Source organism: Chaetura pelagica, unplaced genomic scaffold (assembly GCF_000747805.2).
Source record: "Chaetura pelagica isolate M959 unplaced genomic scaffold, ChaPel_1.0 scaffold107, whole genome shotgun sequence".
NCBI lineage: Eukaryota > Metazoa > Chordata > Aves > Apodiformes > Apodidae > Chaetura > Chaetura pelagica.
The window spans coordinates 2,323,213-2,342,533 of record NW_009953979.1 but is presented as its reverse complement, the minus strand read 5'-3'; the positions used below and the strand labels follow the sequence as shown (position 1 = coordinate 2,342,533).

Genomic DNA, 19,321 nt, shown 5'->3' with positions numbered 1-19,321 from the left:
GGTGCCGGGGTGTGTCCCGGCGCGGGGTGTGTCTGTAGAGGTGTGTGTGTCCGTGGGTGTCCGTGTGTCGGTGTGTCCGTGTGTGTCGGTGTGTCCGTGTGTGTCTGTCGTCCCTCCTGCCTGTAGGTGCAGGTGGGTTTGTGCCCGAAGCCGAGCTGTTCTCACCAAGCAGCTGGCTTCGCTCCCCTCTCCCGACGTCTCCTCTAAACTCGCCCTTTATGGCTTCTTTTTGCTTTTTCCCCCCCTTTTTTTCCTTTTTCTTTCTTTCTTTCCCTGTCCCCTCCCCCCGGGGCGCTCCCCTCCCCGCACCTCTCGCACCTGCTTTACAGCCGGGCTGTGTGTCCTGTTCCCAGAGCTCTTCCTTCTTCCTGCTTTCTGGGGTTTTGGAGGCAAATGCTTCTCTGTCTGTATTGTTACCTACTGCTAATTCAGCCCTCGGTTCCCTAACCCCTCCTCTTACCCCTCGTGGATTGAGTGGGATGGAGCTAACCAGATGACAGAGGCACTGTAAGGACAAAAGAAACAAAAGCAAACAAGAAAACGTAGAAGAGGAAGTGGGAATTGACAAGAGAAGATTTGTTTGTTTGTTTGTCTGTGGAGTTGTTGGCATGTTGGGTTTTTTTTTCCCCTCAGCGAAACTTGCCTAAGGGTTGTGTTAATCAGACCGTGGTCTGGGCATCTGTTTAAATGTTTATTGCTTGTCTTAATTAGAAAGCCTTGCTCTAGATGATGAGGAAGCAAGTATGAAAAGGCAGCTTCAGCCAAGGAATGTAAAGGTGAAGAAGGCAAAAATCCAAGAAACATGTAGGGTGGCTTTTTCCCCCCCCACATTCTCACAGAAGTGTGCCAGTAATTCCTTTTGGGAAAAGGGAATCAAGTGAGGTCAGTTTAATAGTCAAAGCTACATGAGCTGAAACAAAATAACTTTAATCCCTTTCAATAAATAATAATTTAAAAAACACAATATTTCCATACTTTTTTAAACAAAACCAGGGGAATGTCAAACTGAATCACAAGATCTCTCTAGTCCCACAACCAAAACAAAAGAGACAGAGTTGATGTCCTTACGGTCTGGTGGGTATGGGGAACCAAGGATATTTTGACCAAAGTCTTCGTTTTGTTAAATTTCAGGTAGCAGTTCTCAAAACTGAGGAGGGACCTATCCCTGTGGATAACTGCTGGGGAGGACACTGAGTGTCAATGTGGAGCTGGGATGGAAAGGAGTTGAAAGGTGGTGCCTTGTTTCAGTGTTAGGAATGGGCTTTCCTCTTGCTCATGTCCCTTTCCTGTCATAGGTCATTTCCTTGGCTGTGACCCAGGCAACTTTCTGCCTGTGTAGTGCTCTTTACCCGTGGGATTATACAATAATTCAGGTTGGCAGGGATCTCTGGAGATCTCCAGTACAACCTGTTGCTCGGAACAGGTCAAATTAGAGGAGGTTGCACAGGGCCTTGTTCAGTCAAGTTTGAATCTCCAAAAGAATAATCTACCTCTCCTTCTTGGCATATATTCTACATATGTTCAGCCCCATTTTGTGAACATGTAGTGGTCTTCAAGCTGTTTCCAGCAAAGGAATGAGTTCTGCAGAAAATACATGTGGGGAAGAACTGCTGGAAGTCAAATGTGAAAAAATATGGAAGATGGTAGATTTAGAGCATTGCATCTGTTTGAAGCTTCTACCTTGCTGGAGAATATCCTAACACTGAGCTGCACAAATCTGTGCAAATGGGAGAGTATAATGTGTTATCAGAGTTATTTTATTCTGTATACCCTTAAAAATATTATGGACTAGAGAGGATGGCTGTAGCCTGGTTGTTAGGAGGCTCATCCAGGAGTGAGGGACATTTGAGTATCATTCCTTGTTGTTCATCAGAGAGAAGAGTGACCTGAACCCCATGCTCTTGGCATGTAGCTTGTACCTCCTCTTTATAAGAACTGCTTTGCAGCTAATAAGCATCCTCTTATTTTGGTAGTGATACCAAAATCCTTCTAAGTCTGGCCTAAGAGATCAATGTCTTTTTCTGCCTAAACAAAATGTCCTGAAGTTGATTTTTTTTTTTTTGAGTGGTTTGATCGTCACAATCCAGATGTTTTGGTCAGTTCTAAACATTTGCTACCTCTGTGCAGTATTTCTGATGCTCCTAGAGTTTATAGAAACAGTGATATGAAGTCTAGTATTTTTCTTACCTACTCAATGTTAAATTTAGGCATTTGTGTAACTGATTTTCTGGAGAGTCACCTCGTTGTAAGACTTCTCTGGCTTTGCTTTTTCAATAGGCTTTGAGACAGGAGGAGTCTTTCTTGGAAGCGCTCTAATATGCACTTTGTTCTAAGTGGTATTTGTATGAAGTTTTGGGGTTTTGGACCTGAAGCAAGTATTTGTTTTCTTCAGGATCACGAGTAATGTTCTTTCTCTTCCTCTGCACTGAAGGGCTTAAAACTGCAAACCTGTCAGATGGTTGTTAACAACTGTTGAAATTTTAACTTTGAAATATCCTCAGTGTTTACTTGTGGTGGTGGTTGTCTTTAGTGTTTGAATTATGAATTCCTTGGGGCGAGGGTTTATTAGGTTAATAAAAGTGCTATGTTTAACTATTACTAATTTATACAGCTCATGAAAGTGTAATGGATTCCTTGCGTGCATGTTGAAGGGATTTCTGTATCAAATAGTTGGTTATTCATAGTTCTCACATTTCAAGGTGGTAGTATTGGAAGTCCTTCTTCATTCTCATGCAAATTGGCAACCTATAAACTAAGTTTATAGTACTAATTTTTGTCAGTGAGGGGAAGCATTTGTAGTTGTATTTGGGTTTCTTGTTTTCTTTTGCATCTAGGTTACTTTTTACCATCTTGCTTCAAGCTAGACCCCAGTCCTACAAATGGGGCGTGGAAGCCACGCTTTTGTGAAACTGCTGCTATGTCAACACACCTGCAGCATCAGTCAGCTCTGCTAAGTAGTAGATTTGAATTATTTTTTTACATGCTTTCTGCTTTGCAGACCAGGGTTTTAATTAGTATGCTTTTATGAATTAAATAATTCAGCAGTGCTTTATTAGATGAGACTTAGGTTTCTGTATTCCTGGTTTTGTCTTTCACTGAAGTATTTCCTGGTGCACTGCTTTTTTTTGAGATGAGTTTTTGATAACAGAAAGTTACTTTGCTGTTGTATTTTAGAGTAGCAGTGGATTGTCTTTAATTAATATTGTCAGTATTTGACTTGGTTTAGCAGATATTCATTATATTTCATGTAAACGCTGTGCAGAACTCAAGCCGTACCATGAAGCAAAGCAAAAGGCAGCTGGAAGCTTTTTAATTAAGATTTGCCTTACTGAGTATTTTGTTTTCAAGTGATGTTGGTGTACAAGCATCCCATAAGCATGTTTAAAACTTTGTGTTTCTCTGTGCCTTTGAGGCAGTTCAGTGTGTTGTTAATTAAAATATAACATCTTTTATCAGTACTAAAAGAATATGACTTGTTTTCAAGGGTATGGCTGAAGATACCTTAAGCCAGCCAAAACTACTGCTGTTGTGTTGCTACATCTCACTTGGCTTGATACTTTACTGTTTGAACAAGACAGGCAGGAAACCAAACTGCAAAAATCCCCTGGTGTTGGGTGCTTTGAATTAATTTATTGAGGAGCAATGGAAGTACCGGTGCTGGCAGAAGGCTGGGCAGGGCGGGTGGTGACATTACACAGCTGGGGTGGGGACTGGTGCTGTGGGTGTGCCAGATTAGGTTTAGACTGTGTGGGACCACAGCCTGGATTCTGGCAAGGCTGCCAGATTAAACTGTTTGTAGGATTGTGGGGTACGAGCATACATTCCAGTTTAAATATCATGTGTACCTATAAACATACATTCAGGCATCTGTTATGCTAATGTGCAGATTCATCCAGACCAGATTCTGTGTTTAAACAGGGATCCTTTTGTGCTTTGGTGATTAGGGTTCTGTTTCTAGTGCTTTTATGGAAGGAATTTGCTTCTGTATCTGTGCAAGCTTCTGCCCACAGTGTTAGGTGCTTATTTTGTGTCCTTCTACTCTGTGGAGGAGGCTGTATTTCCAGTCACTTGAAATGCTTTTGGTTTTGGGGGAGGAGGTGGGGGTTGTTCTTGTGTATTTGTTTGGTCATTGTTTTTTTTCCCATTGGAGATTACAACAGAAACAATTATCTATAAACTGGAGTTTGTGCAAGCAGTCTAATATAGTAATAATAATATGGTAATAATGTAAATGAAATATCACCTGTTGTATCCTGATGACAATATGCAAACCACAAGATTTCTCTTCACCATTATCCTTGTCATAAACAAGTGCATAGAGTTTTTAATATTTTCTGATGGTTGATAATCGATAAAACAGTGTTTGTGGTATGAGCAGGATTAACCTAGAGATACAATGACAAACGGGTAAAGCATGTAGAGGTAGCGTTTCATCTTGTATTTCTCAGTGAGGCAATTGTATTTTAAGAACTCCTACGGTGTTACAAGCTTGCTCCCTGCTGCCAAAGAACCAGCAAGACTACCAGTCAGCCCAATGTGGATGCCACAAAGGCAAACCATTCTTGTGCTAATTACATCTTCAGAGCTAGCCTAAAGTGCAGTATGAGATTACCTTGCTGTTCTGGTTTCGCATTTGCTTGCTCTTCATGAAGCAAGGAGATTAGATACACTGTGGGTAGTTCTGCCCTGGCTTTCAGCGGGTTGGTGGCAGAGAAAACACTATTGCATTTCATTCCTGTTAACTCTGAAGCCCAAAACAAGACAGCAGCGAAGTTGTGTGTTGAACTTCCTCAGACCTCTTTGCTTCATCAGAAAGTCACCAGACTGATTTATTTACTTAGTCTCTGTGAGCTGAGCAGTGCATGCAGTGGTAGCAGAACTGACTGAGTAAGGTTAATGTCCAGACTCATGGAAGGCCTTTACTAAAGCTGTTTGGCAAGCTCTCTTGTCACAGAAACTGAAACAGCAGAAGAAAGAATACATTTTCTTACCAGTAGGACAATGTAGCACTAGTTAATATGTGAGAAGGGATTGCTTGTGTTCAGTGTGCTCATGCGTTTGAGTTGACTTACATTTTGTCATCAAGATTTGATAGTATTATGTGCCCTTCCAGATACACTCATACATATTTAATGATTTTAGATTGCTGCAAACTGAAAATTTAATGAATTATATTTGTGCAGTTCATATATATAGCAGAGAAGCTTGAAAGATGCCTGTGTAGTCTTCACATTGGCAGACTTAAGGGACAAGTCAAATTACTGCATTTTAACCAGAAAGCCTCAGTTACTATGCCTTGTAATTAATGCCCTGAAATTGCTATTACACTAGTGCTATTACACTAGTTTTTTCAATTTAAGCTCTTAGGATTGTCATTTAAATGTAGGTTATTTTCACACTCTCTTGTGTAATCAGTTTTTCATTTATTTGTCTTGGCTTCTACATAGCAAAGGGCAAAGAGAAAAGTTACTCTATGACAACAAACATTGGCAGGGAGATTGAGGACCTGTTGTGTTTGAACTTGCTTTCAGTTTTCTTTTTAAAATAAAAACCCAACCAACCAACCAAACAACACCATCTGTTTTTCAGTGGCATTCCTTTAGTCTGTGTGATAAATGAACTTTTAAATATTTTTAAGTTACTGTTAAAGCTTTTGTCAATGTTACTGTCATTTGCTTTCTTAAACCAAGGCAGGTACATGAAACCAACTGTAATTACTCAATACAACTGAAGGCTCAGGCCACAACATTCCAGTTCTAACCTTCAAGGGAATGTTAATCTCTTGGCAATTTAAAATATAAAATTTCTATTGTCTCAGTCTTTACAGGAGATTATTTTGAACTTTTGTATTTGGGGCCAGTTTTGGCTTATGAGCTTAGTACATGCACTTTAAACCTTTCATATTTTATTTTTTATACTTCAGTTAGTTTTTCTGAAACTATGCAAGAGCAGCTCTGCTCATTCCCAGTGTCACTACTGAGCTTAATGTCTGCTCTCCAAGGGGTCCTTAGGTGTCAGTGCAGCTGCAGCTGCCCTAAGCCTGGCAGTGGGACATGGGCGAATCTCACAAATTTTATTCAACTTGTGTTACAACACCAGGTTCACATCTTTGTAGTAGGATTTGGTATCAAGTGGTATTTGAAAGGGCTGAAAAATTTGTCAACCTTCAGAAACTAATTTCTTACATTGAAATCTGATGGAAAAATTTATGTAGAAATGAAAGCTCTTGATAAACTGGGAAATGCATTCCCTTAATTCATCTTATCCAATGTGAAAAAAATTTAAGTATATAAAGAGGAAAATATGAAAGGTCAAGTAAGTTGTAATAGGCTTTTCAGCTACTGTGGCTGTTGGAGTAAAAGCCACTATGATGCCGTGGTCCCAACCTCTAGTTTAATAAATTGCAGACAAGCTTATTTACTGCATCATCTTTCTTTTAAAGGTTATTCTAAACTGCCCTGTAAAAGCTATTTATTAGGGTAATTTTGTTTGGTTCTGAAATACAGGAGCCTCAAAGGTGGGATGACTTCTTAGGGTAGCGGCTGAAAAAGCTCCATTATCACCACATGGCAGTTGAGATGTTTTTGTCATGCCTCCTGGTGCAGCTGCTGTTGAGTCTGTACCCTGCTGGAGGGAGGTGGGCACATCATCTGACCAGTGCTGTAATTAGTTGCAGCTAATGTACAAAGACAGTTCCCTAACTGATCTTTAAATGAAGGCTGAGATTTCACAGAGTTGAAAACACGCAACGTTTCTCAAAATACTATCTCTTTCCTCCAGGATTCCAATACACTCTGTCTCTGCCCCAAACCTGTTTAGTCCATTTTAAAGCTGCACCTTTGCTCATGTTTCCTAACACTGTTGTGGAAATCTGCTATGTTGAGTTTATGATTGTCAGATGCGTGACTTCTATTACAGAGGGAATGTGAACTCCTACCTCTTGTTGGGAATATACCAGTGCCTGATGACTCCACCATTGCAGGTGGTGGTTTGCTGCTTTTGCTTCTCCTGCTCTCTCTTGCTGACTGACTTTTACGCCCTCTTTGAAACACACCAGATTTCTTAGGCTATTTTATATGGGTGGCCCAAAGTATATATAGGTGGCGTGAATTCTTTTTATGACACCATATGTTTTTTATTAAAGGCATAATCATGTGGGATTTACATATGATTATGTGTAAACCATGAATGTGGTTTCAGCTAAGGTCTGCATTGCTTCAATCCCAGTTTTTAATATTTTTGAAAAATTTTGTAAGGAGTTGAAAAATCAAGTGAAATGGGAAGGAAAATGGCCTCCTTGCAGCCCTCCCTTCCAGATTCACAAGTTAAATAAAAAGGCATCCAGGAGTCTGAGGGTAGCTTGGATGCACATGACTTAACAATTATTCTTGCACTCAGCCCAGCTTTGCTTAACGCTTCCACAACTATGAAATGTAAATGTGCAAAAGTAAATAAGATATGTGTTACCCTTTTATTATGGATGTCACAGCTCTCTTAACGCTGAAGCTGTGAAAGAGGCTTTAATTCCCTGCACTAAATGTATCTTGACATGATCAGAGTTTGAGTTTTAAATTTTCAAAAAGCAATTAGCTGATTAGTTTCTTGATTTGATGAAGCAAATGAGTAGTTGATTTTGTTTGCTTGGTAATGGTTGAAGATAGAAGTAGGCCAGCAATAACAATAGGTGAGATTTTTAATCTTGTTGAGGTACGAGATTTCTGATAAATATACAAAGTTTGACCGTGAGCCACTTCTGTCATCTTTTAACTTCTAAAGTTTATGATGCCTGCAAAAAAACCTTGTGTAGCTGAAAGAAATAATAAAACCAAGTCTTGACAAATGAGTCCTTACTACAAGATGAACTAATTGGTGGTTTTGGATGTGCATTTTTATAATCTTCTCTTGATGTGTTCTCATTTTGCTTGTTGTTTGGGGGCAGCAAGTAGACTGCTTACCAAGGAGATGCTGACACTAGTAAAAGTAAGGGTGGAGTTCATGTGTGATGATATCCAAAAGAGCAGGAAGATAATTTGCCTTATAACCTGCTTTAGTAATATTAAAAACTTAATGAGGTGGATATTATGATGATGTGATTTTCAATATTAGCTGATATGAAATTCCTCTTTCCACCTACTAGAAGCATTAAAGAATTCAGAGATCAGTCAAAGAACATACTTTGTAAGGGAGCTGGAATGTGTAGAAAGTGTATGAGGTGTTGTTAAAACAATGTAACTGTTTCATCTAAAAGGAGAGTTGCCAGGTGCATCTTTTGCAAAGGTAACTGGGATAAGTAGCCTTAAGACTGTCTGGATAACCCAGCTTAGAGGCTGAATATAACTGTTTCTTAGGGGTTTGTTTCATGGGACACCATGAGCTGATTGATGAAGCAGTGCATCTCTGCTGGGGAAAGGTCTCATTCTTCTGCCTCCTCACTCCTCCCATACAGGACTACCCCCTTGTTTGCATGGCCTTTGATGTTCTTCAGAGCTTTCACTGGGCTGATACAACTTTCTGTGTGCTTGAATACATCAGGTTTTCATGTTGGGTAGTTTTCTGCTGTTAAGGTAACTGAGTGACTTATATAGAGGAGTCTGGCAAGCACAGTAGTGGTGGAAGGTGAGCAACAGGCATGAGTAGCCAGAAGGAAGGACCGAGACTTTCCTGTTTGGCAATAGTTGTTAGGTTGGCTCACCACATCTTCCGAAACTGTGGTGTCCCTTGTCTGCAGGCTGCCTAGGTGAGGCATTTTAACATCACCTTTGTGATCATCAGACAAGGTGTGTTGTACATGACAAATTAGCTTTGGATTTTTCTTTTTTTCCTGTGAGTACATGTGACTTTAAGGAGCTCGTGTACCCTGGCTGTTTGTTTTCTTAAAGGTATTTCACAGACAGAGATTTAATGAATAGCTTGAGTTCAGTGGGCAATCGTGGATGCAAAACCTGTAATCAGCATTCCCTCTCAAGAGATGGATTAAAAAAAATGTGATAGAGACCATACTGCTTATATATAGTGTGTGCACACCTTACGCTTTGCATAGGGGAAGTAGCATGTAAAAACCTTCCTCAGTAGCTGAGGGAAAAGCAGGTCACTGCAATACAGAATGTTAATCACTAACCAGCCAAACCAAGATAAAGTTGGCTTGTTGGATAGGGGATGTATGAAGAATATAATTTCATTTAAGCAAGCATGTATTGCATATTAATGATAGGTAAATGGGCTTTTAGGGTGTGGAGAGAAATTAAAATAAACACTAGCTTCTCAAGTTAGTCTGTCTCTTCCTTCCACAAAAGCACAGTAATAACAGAGGAATAGTTTTGTTCAGAAGGATTTCAGTTTCATGTGACTGCCTGCTATGACCAGTAATCTTGAGCTTTGGTTTTCTTTGTTGTGTTTCAAGTAGCAAAAGGCTATAATATTTCTTTTTTAAAATGTCACTGAAAGAAACTTCCTCTTATTATGTTATTTAACAGTAGGAAGAAGCCTGCAAGGTGCTGTGCAAGAATTAAGATCTGCAGTCTTTGCCTGAGAGATTTGCAGTTTATAAGGTGCTGTAAGGTGAAAGAGCAAGTACAGGTGGCAAAGAGGGAAAGAGCAAAGAGATGAAGGAGGATGAGGATTATAATTAACACGATTAAACAGGAGCATATTTCGGTGATTCAGCTGAGATGTTGAACCCTGTACAGAGGTTATGCGGAAAGAGGAAAGAGATGAAGGAGGATGAGGATTATAATTAACACGATTAAACAGGAGCATATTTCGGTGATTCAGCTGAGATGTTGAACCCTGTACAGAGGTTATGCAGTGCAGCCCCTCGTCATCCCAGCTTGTGAGGGCGTTGCCAAGTGCCTGCTGGGTGGGATTGGTGTGTCATGTTTATAGGTATTGGCATTTGGGTGCACTTTCCAGTTTCAGCATTGGATTGTAAGAACATAGGACTGGACTTGTTTATGTCCAGATGCCTGTGTAGGCACGGACTTTGCAAGTAGCTGTTGCTTTTTTTACATCTAATTCAAATTGTCACTGGGTGGATACCTTGGATAGTTTTCAGTGTTATCTGAAGCTTTTATTTTGTTTTCCCTGCCTCTACAGCTGAGAATTCTCATACATTCCAAATATTCTTATTGCTCATAGTATGTATCCCTTTGCTTAGTGTCATTTGAAAGAGCTGGGCTTTCTAGCTGATTGGGAGCCTGTGGGGGAGGATAAGTCCTTTTTTAAGCACTCACACCTAAATTATTTTTGATGGGCCTTGAATTTCTCTGAGCAGGTGCCTCAGGACTGACAGCTGGCACGGCGTGCTGCAGAATTGCACCAGTGGCCAGGGAAAATGTGCTGCAGATGGTAGGGGCAGCTTTTTCTGAGCTTGTGAGACACAGAGAGAGCAATAAGAAGAGCTGTCAAAGTGGTACCATGCCTAATGGTTCTTTCCCCAGAAGAAATTTCATACTGCCTTGTATATGCCGATTGTCCTTCAGTAAAACCTAAGTGCTCTTTCTTGTTTTGAAAAGACTGCATGCTTTAAAGCTGGACAGGATCCATCCAGTCAGAGTACCTCTAGAAGTGAAATTTGGCAATATTCCTGTTCCTATTCTCTAGCTGATGGGTGGCTGTCAGGCTGCATGAATAAATTTGGTGTCTGGAGGAAGTAATGTTGTATATAATCCTAGTGCTTTAGGAGCAGCACTTGACACTTTCTTATTTCTTTATAGAGCTTGATCTGCATACAAAATGTGTGGTGGATGTGGATGCAAACAAGGTTATTCTTCATCCTGTAAACACCAACCTTTCAAAAGGAGATGCCAGGTAAGATTTTTTTAATTGGGAAGGTCAGGTTTTGTAAATTAAATATGAAGCTAACAACTGGGAAATGTAGGCCTTGATAGAGGGCTTTCAGTTTAAAAAATCAGATATATTCTTTCTGCAATGTAATTGCCATCATCTCTAAGAAAAGGCTGATTTTACCATCCTGGGAAGATACTTTGAAAATCTAGTGTTTACTCCATTTGCTTTCTGCTATAAACAATGTGTTATCTATTAATAGGTCTTTCAACTGTTTAATTTCTTCTCATATGCTATTATGGAACAAGAGAAATCCAAATCTGCAAAATAACTTGAGCGGGGAACAGTTTGTCATTTTGGAATGAAATTAATTCTCACAATTATGTTCTCAAAATGGACTTTTATTCATTGTGAAAGAAGGAGAATGAGAATATGTTGGAGAGGTGTAGTTCTAGGAGTGTCTTCCTGGTGGGGCAATTACATGCATCAAAAATACTTGGAAAAGTGGCTAAGGGTAAGGACCAATTTATGTCAGAATTGGCATTGATTTGTTAAACTACTAGGAAACTGAGAAGTCCTGTGATAATTTATAGGTTATGGTTGTGACTAGTTAATTTATTGCTTGTTTGCAAGGGAAGAAAATGAAAAAATGTATGCATGAAACAAAATAACAGGGATGCAGGAAAAGGTATAACCCATTACTGGACATGTACAGTCAATCATGATCCTTTTTCCAGGGAAGAAAAAGGAAGTGGTCTTAAGGGTGACAGAAAAGAGACAAATTCAGTTAAACATGAACAAGAGCTTTGCTTAAATGCAACATATCATAGCTTTCTCATGTAAAACTGTGTGTTGTTTGTCAATAGAATTATTCTTTACCTAATCTCTAATAATTTAAACTTCTCAAAGCCAAGTGGTCGTAAAATGGAAAAGCAAAGAGATCATTAGGTATAATATGTACTTTCTATTATCATCAGCTGAAAGGTCTACTATAAGCAGTGGGATGGAAGCTTTAAGAGGGTACTTAAAATCAAACAGTCTGTGTGTGGTGGAGTGGTTTTGTTTGTATCAGTATCTGCCTCCTCCAGAAATGTGTATTGTCTAGCTGCCAAATACCTATGTTGGATTTGAGCCTTTAGAATTTATGAAAATGGCAGGAAATTGATATTCTCAGAAGTCTAGTCAGCCAGAGCTGTATTAAGAATGTCCTTCATAGTTTACCTAAAAGATGGCAAACAATCAGATGCTGTATTGCTTATACTCATTGATATATGTTTAAAAAATGTTCATACTGCAGCCATGAGAGAAGACATAATGCAAATTGTGCCCCCTGGCAAGACAGGAATTGGTTGGCAATTGCATTGACATCCCAGACAAGATGGTGAAGCCTAGTGTGAGAAACCAGCATGCCAGACCAAAGAATGCTTCATTTGCATTTTCACAAATACCCGTTGCTAATCTAAGCAGGATGCATAGTAGATTTATATGGGGTGATCTAATAGAAGAGGGAGAAGTGGAGGCCCATTAACTGCACTAAAGATTTGCCTGAAACAGTGAGACAGCATATCTCAAAACATAGTTGGACTAGTGAGGCTTTGGAACAGGATCCTATCTAGACTGTAATACCCTTGAGAGAGGCTGCCTATAAATTGTCTCTGCTTCTGCAGCTTTGTCAGAGGAATCTTAAATACCAGCTTAAATAAATGGTTAGTTTTAGTTAGGATTTTTCTAAGTTTTGGGGTTAATTTATGCTCAGGTTCTGCTTCTGTTTCCAAATCCACCATCAACAACTTTGCCTTGTACTATAAAATAATTCATTTTTGTTTCAGACTTGTTTAATGTCCAAAGTGAGCTGAAGATTCCTTCAGCATACTAGCAAAGTTAGAGCTTTTCCTTAAATAGAGAATAGTAAATAATACTGTAAATAGACTAGATGCTTGCAAAGTCGGGTTAAGTTTGAAAATCTAAAGACTTGCTGCTGTTCTCAGGAAGATGACAGAGTCAGTTTAGGAACTGGGAAAAGAATTTTAGAAACAATATGTGCTGTCACATCCCCACTTGTCATGACTCAGCTGTGCTCCGGCAGGGAGTGGCATTTGGAAAAACAACAGATGACTTGGAAATACACGTTTTCCCTCTTCCGTTCCCTCTGGTAGAACCAAGTCTGGGAGATGGGTAGATGTAAATAAATAATTTAATGGCTGAATTAGCTTGTGTCACAGTTATGCATGTTTGTCCTGTTTCCCCAGAGCGGTCCTCACAGGCCAGAAATCTACATAATGTGTCTGTCCATCTGCAAAAATCTTGGCCAAATACCAAACATACTGTTTTCAGTTGTCTCTGAGTTAAAGAGGAGAAACAGGCTTTGATGTTTGATACCCACCTCTCCTGATTCCCTGTGGGATTTGGGAGTACATGTGTACAGAAAAAGTCAGAAATGTCCACTCCATTAATGTATTTGCAATTTTAACAGGTACCCAGCTTGAGGTGTGTGGGACTTCCAGAGATAGCGAACTGTGTGGGTGTAATTGCCGCTGAAACATTTTCAGGTCATGAGAAAGTCCCAAATTGAGAAATGTTTTGAAAATCCAGGTGATAACTGTTTCATCTGCCTCTACAAACTGAATAAATAATTTACACTTGCTAGAGACTTGTGGATTAATAAATGCATGTAAAACACTTGCTCTCAAAAAAAAAAGTCTCTTTTCATACAACTTCAGAAGTCCAGTGTCCTCCTGTTATTCCTTAACCAAGCAATGACCTTTCCTGGGGTAGAGGAGTGCAGTGGTTACTTTATTGAGCAATCCTTAATAGCACTGTACAGGTTTCAGTAATCTGATTGTACACAAAAGATCAATTTTAAAATCTAGTGATGACCTCCAGGCTGAGTGGGCTTTGTTGCTAAACTTGGGCTGTTGGGGGGTGGGTTTGGTTGAGTGGTGGTTTCCCTTATTAAAGTAAAAATTATACTTTGTGGAAATGATCAACCTTTTTTTCAGTTGCTTTCACAAAAATATTTGCTGTAGAGCTTTGAGTTTTGTCACAAATTTCCCCAAATTACCTCTTGAAGTCAGAATCTCCCTTCTCAAGGATTTGTGGACCTCCAGGGATTTGCTGTAGATGAACAGTATCATTAGCATGACTTGTCGACTTTTTTGTTTGCCTTATGTAGTTGTCTGTTCTCTCTGTTGCAAAGGTCAAGGCTAAAGTTTCTTTATCAACATGGGATTTACTGCAAAGATTACTCATAGCATTCTTAGTTGGTGGTGGCTAGGGCATGAAAGAGGGTGTGAACTCATTTTGATTGAAGTAAGCAGGTAAGTCCTAGGCAACAATTGGAATGTTTAAAGGAATTAATTTACTTGAAAACCTCCAAATAGATTTTAATTACACTGGGTTCCTTTATAGCATTTTTTTCTTATCAATTTGCTTGTGCTGTCATTTTCTGTTTCCCAAACAAGACCTATTAAAAAGAGTTTTAAAAAGCATTATTTTGACAGGTCAGACAAAGGAGTTTTATTATATACTGCAGACATAACTGTAATTGATGTGTAACTGATACAAGCTCATAAATCAGCTGCATATTAGTCTGGCACAGGCCTATGAATGAGCCATGAGATTTGTAAAATAAAGCGCTTATTAGATCTGACAAACCCCCCCCCCCCAAAAGCCTTTTTATTAAGAGAATATGCTGAAAAATAAAAGGGCTGCTGACTTCTCTGTACTTTCATCACAATTTGTGATTTATAGATGCTTTCCCTCTGGTTTTGCAGAACAGAGATTCAAAAGACTGGCACAGGGTAAAAACTATTCCAAGAAATGAATGCAGCCAGCTGAAGCTGACAAGTGTGTCAAATCAGGCTAGGTTTTTCCTTTTCAGCTATTGTAGTATCTTTATAACTTGTGCTTTGTAAGAGGTATTTCAATAATTGAGTATCTTTATTAATATTTTAGTGACTTGCTTATAAGATAAGTAAACCGGCTTACTTTTGTATATCCACACAGACAACATTTTTGTTCATGAGGTACTTAAACTCAATTTGATTATTTTCTAAGGAGTTCTGGAAAACGAAGAAGGGGGTGTACTATTATCTTAGACTTGAGAATTTTTGTAACTTTGCAACTTCTGAGCTTGATTTTTTTAAATTTATTTTTTTTTCCTTGGATGAGGAACTGAATGAAGCACAAATGTATTTTACTTATAAAGGAATACATTTCTAAGATTATTCTACTATTCCAATTCCTGTTTTCTTTCTGAGACAAATGACAGCCCTGAAAAAGACTGTGGGGAGAAATAAGTTTGGGCTACTTGTAAGTAAAATGGGAGTCACCTTGCAGAGCTGTAGGTAAATGATGCTTAACTTGTTGTGACTACTTATAATAATACTTCCAAAGAGAAATTTCTTCCTTAATGAATTTAAAGATTATCGAGAGAATAAAACTAATACAGAATTTAGTGAAAATGAACAAGAAAAAAAAAATCCTACTTATGCAGTAAGTAGGTAATAAATTGCTGATTTCAGATGAATGATGGACTTTAGGCAGTGGTTAGGTTGAGATGAACAACCCAGTGTGTTAAAATTTTCCATAGTTCATCTTCACACCAAAGGTTTTTTTTCTTTTTATAAAGCTGGAGAACCTTTTAATCCTTTTGAAGAATAAATTAAAGTTAGGACCATCACAGAATGATGTCAAAGATGTATCTATGGAAAAATGGTACCAGAACATAATTATCAGAGACTCAATGACTAAGCAATGTTAGTTCATTCATTTGGAAGGGTCAAGTGTGAGGTGGGTGAATTGTAATGAATATATGTAACTTCTGAATTAAAAAAACAAATGAAAACATAAAAAGTATTAGAAGAATTGAAAGGGCTTACTAATCATAAAACACTACTGCTGGAGTCCTGGGAATTGAAACATATTGAGCCAGGTTTTGTGTTCTACTTTAACATGAAAGTTTACAAAATGCCTAAACACTATGTTAAATAATCGGTAAAGCACCTAGAGATTTTTGCCAAGCTCAGGAAGTGTATTTAGAACCTGATAGTGGTTATACAGTATTTGGTCTGCACAGAGCACAGGTGAAGCTGGCTTTCCTCTGGCTCTGATCTGTGTTTGATTCTTTGGCATGACTCATGACCTTTCCTTGTAGCTGGCTAAAAGCTGAAAATAAGTCATGACTTAACACTTCTTGCTGTGTGGAGTACTGCAACTTTTGTGCTCTTGATAAAAATGGAAAATGCCCATGTTAGTGTAGTTGACCACATGGGAAATGCCTGAATAGTCAGGTGGTAAAACTTGCACATAAATTCATTTCTTTTACAAAAAATATAAATAGGCTGTCGTTGGGGAATATGCACATTAACCAGTGAAAACCTTACATTCATCAATTCTAAGTAAATAATCTCTTCATGTCATGAAATAGCTTATATATTATTTGAACAATTCTCTAAAACATGTGATGTATGTGGAATAGTAGGCAAAAACCTAGGTTAAAGGAAGGTGTAGCAAAAGTAGAAATAACCATGATCCTTTTTATCTAAGTTACAGTACCTTCACATTTTTGCACAATTATTCAATTCTCCTTTATCTTTCAGAACAGCATACAGACAGTCAAGATTCCTAGAGAGGAAGTGCTTATGTGATTATATAGGTGTTCTCGTATGTGTGTGTAAATATGATCTGGAAAGTTGACTGGTAGGAGTAACCAGGAAGACTTAGACTTCTAAAAATAATATGATAGCAGGAGCACATAGAGGTGCACTCCTCACTTTTTCTGTCATAGGAAAAATGTGCATAATCAGAAAATGAGGAAAATGTATGATAGCAATGCTATATATGGAATTATTCTGCAGAACTCCTTGCCTCAAGAGAAGAGTGAGAGGCAATTACTGGTATATAGTAATGAAAAACTGTACACATTTTATTGAAAATGCACTGGGATTCTGCCTGATGTTAGGGAAGAACCTCTTGAAGAGCTGTCTCATCTTATGTGGTGTTTTATGTGTGTTTCCCCAGCTGTTCACGCATTTTACTTAGAAGTATCAGCTGTTGGACACAGCCAGAAATTGAATATTGAGCTTGATGGGCCATTTGCATGATGTGGTATGGTTGCTATTTGACAGCAAAGCAATCTAAAAGAAGAAATATTATTGTCTTTGAAGACAGTGAAAACTAATTGCATTGCATGCGCCTTTGCGTGTTTGTATCTTTCCTGACATTATATTAACTCCAGCTGTGCTAAACTGCCTGGAATAGGAACATTTCAGGTTGAATGTGAGTGTGTGGAAACAACACTAACTGTTGGCTGTGTCAGCTCCTTACACTAAGGGGGAATGTGGGCAAGGGTTCACACTGACGTATAAAACTAACTAAGAATGAAATTTCTAGGTTAGATGTTAGTTCAGCTTTGTCTTACAGGGAACAGGTTTATGCAGCGTTTCAACAATGCAGAAATGTTTCGGGAAGTTGTGGGGGGAGGGAGAGTGTCTGTTTGTATTCCCGAGACGGATAGCTGACATCCAGAAGAAAAGGAAGCCTGCCCTTCTCTACATCCACACGATGTTGTGTGAGCACAAAACAGCTCACAGGAAATCTGTGTTTGCAAAAACAGTGCTATGAGATTTTCCTGTATTGCCTGTTGCATCTTTGTGTAAAACTCTCACTTGATGCATGAACTTGTTCTGTAAAATGATGGTTGTGTCTAATGAGCTCCCTCAAGTACATATTGTTGCTTTTTATTGATTAGGTTACTGATCAGCATAATTAAGTTGGAAGAGAATGGGGGGAAAATAAGCCTCACCTTAGAGTAATTAAAATAAAATTACAGTAAAACCATTGCTCTTTTTTTTTTGTTTTGTTTTTTTGAGTTTATTTTGTCGGAAATAATACTACACCTAGGTTATGGAGCACAGTTCATACATGTGCATGCAAGTTGGACTGCATCCAGCTGTCAGTCATCTATATTTTGCTGAAAAATGTCTTCTGATATAGAAACTGCACATGTAAATACTTCTGATGAGTTACTGCAGCACGTAGAAATCATATTATGTCTTTAAAATTTGAAGGTCATCTGTTTGTCCTGGAAAGATCTTAAATTAGAGAGGAATCAGGACAGACAAGGGATGGAGATGTCTTGAGGATAGCAGTGCTAGCACACCAGGCTATTTTACTGCGTGCCTTCTGACTCTTTGATTGCACAAGTGAGAGGTTGTATTGCACAAGGAATTGAGCACTTGCCATATAAAATATTTGTATGAAATTGGGAAGTAGGAGTTCTGCTAGGAGAAAAGAGGGTTGCTGGGCCTCAAAGTTGTGCTTATGAGGAAGTGCATTTGCTACAACTCACATGCTTTGACTTGAATAAAGATGGAAATGCAAGATAGAAAGCCCTCAGAAGTCCTTGTCATGGACAAAAAAAGTTTAAAAAGCTTTGAACTGTGTCTGTGTGATTAAAAAAAAATAAAATCTGTATCCTACTTTGGTTTGCTGAAGAAGAGACAAGTAACAATTTTTTTTTTTAATAGATTATTCCCCTCCCACCAGTTGAGTCACACCTATTTACTTCTTTTATGGCTAACATAGCCAGAGCAAATTAGAATTATCTCATTTACAAAGCCTGTATTGATATTGTAAGTGAAAACTATGTTTAACAAGAGCTGTATCCTCTTTGAAACAAGAGTTGGGTGTCTGTGCCAGCACTAAGAATCATCCCTGGCTACTTTATGTTCCTTAGCTGAACATGAAAGAAGCTTTTTTTGATCTTGTTGCTGATCTGACCAAGTCAGTAACAATCTGTATTTGAAGGAAAGAGTAAAAATAATAGATGAAGAATTATTTTGGTTCATTTGTCATGATCTGAAATACAACCTTCAACTTGTGTTTCATGGATTCCCAATCTCTGGTACTTTTTCTTCCTAAAACTTAGTATGTTTGTAAAGAACCTGCAATCTTAATTCTTCACAAACTGAAGGCTTTTAATAGACTGTGTAATCTAGCTGCAAGTTCTGGAGTACCCTTAACATTGTTGACCTGCTTGCAGACAGTGTTTGGAGATTGGTGGTGATAGCTGCTAAGCAGCCTGTCCTTCCTGCAAACTTCTCTAGAGCTGCCAAAGGCTTCTGACTGAGTTATCTATGGAGTGGATTTTTGCTGCAAATAGAAAGTAATTTGTAGTCCCTTCCTATTGCAAAGTGGTATCAGAGTAAGGGCCAGTTCTCAGATGTTTGTGTTTGTTCTTTTGTTGTTTTTTTTTTTTAAAGTAAAAAGAAAAGAGCTCTCATTGTGGTATAAGAACATGTTAAATGTGTGAGTGGAATGTATCTTCTATTTAAATCTCATTTTGTTATTAAACTTAGCCTATGTCTGAAGCTTAGAATATCAGGACATTTAAGCTTCAAGGAGACTGTGATGTGTTAATTGTTTTCTTGACTTGTTAAATCCACAAGTTAAAACAGGCAAATCCATTTGCTTTAAGACGAGTCAGTTGGAATTTGGCTCAGTGTCAATCTTTTTTGGGACTTCAGTTACAGTGGAA

General features: G+C 38.5%; 1 protein-coding gene across 1 annotated transcript in view; it reads left to right on the top strand.

Annotated features, from left to right (window-relative positions):
• KIF13B (kinesin family member 13B) overlaps window positions 1-19,321 on the top strand; it is a 141,091-nt gene that overhangs the window by 14,836 nt on the left and 106,934 nt on the right. The window contains 1 exon segment of the mRNA XM_010002230.1: window positions 10,713-10,806. Within this exon segment, the coding sequence (XP_010000532.1) occupies window positions 10,713-10,806 (94 nt within the window).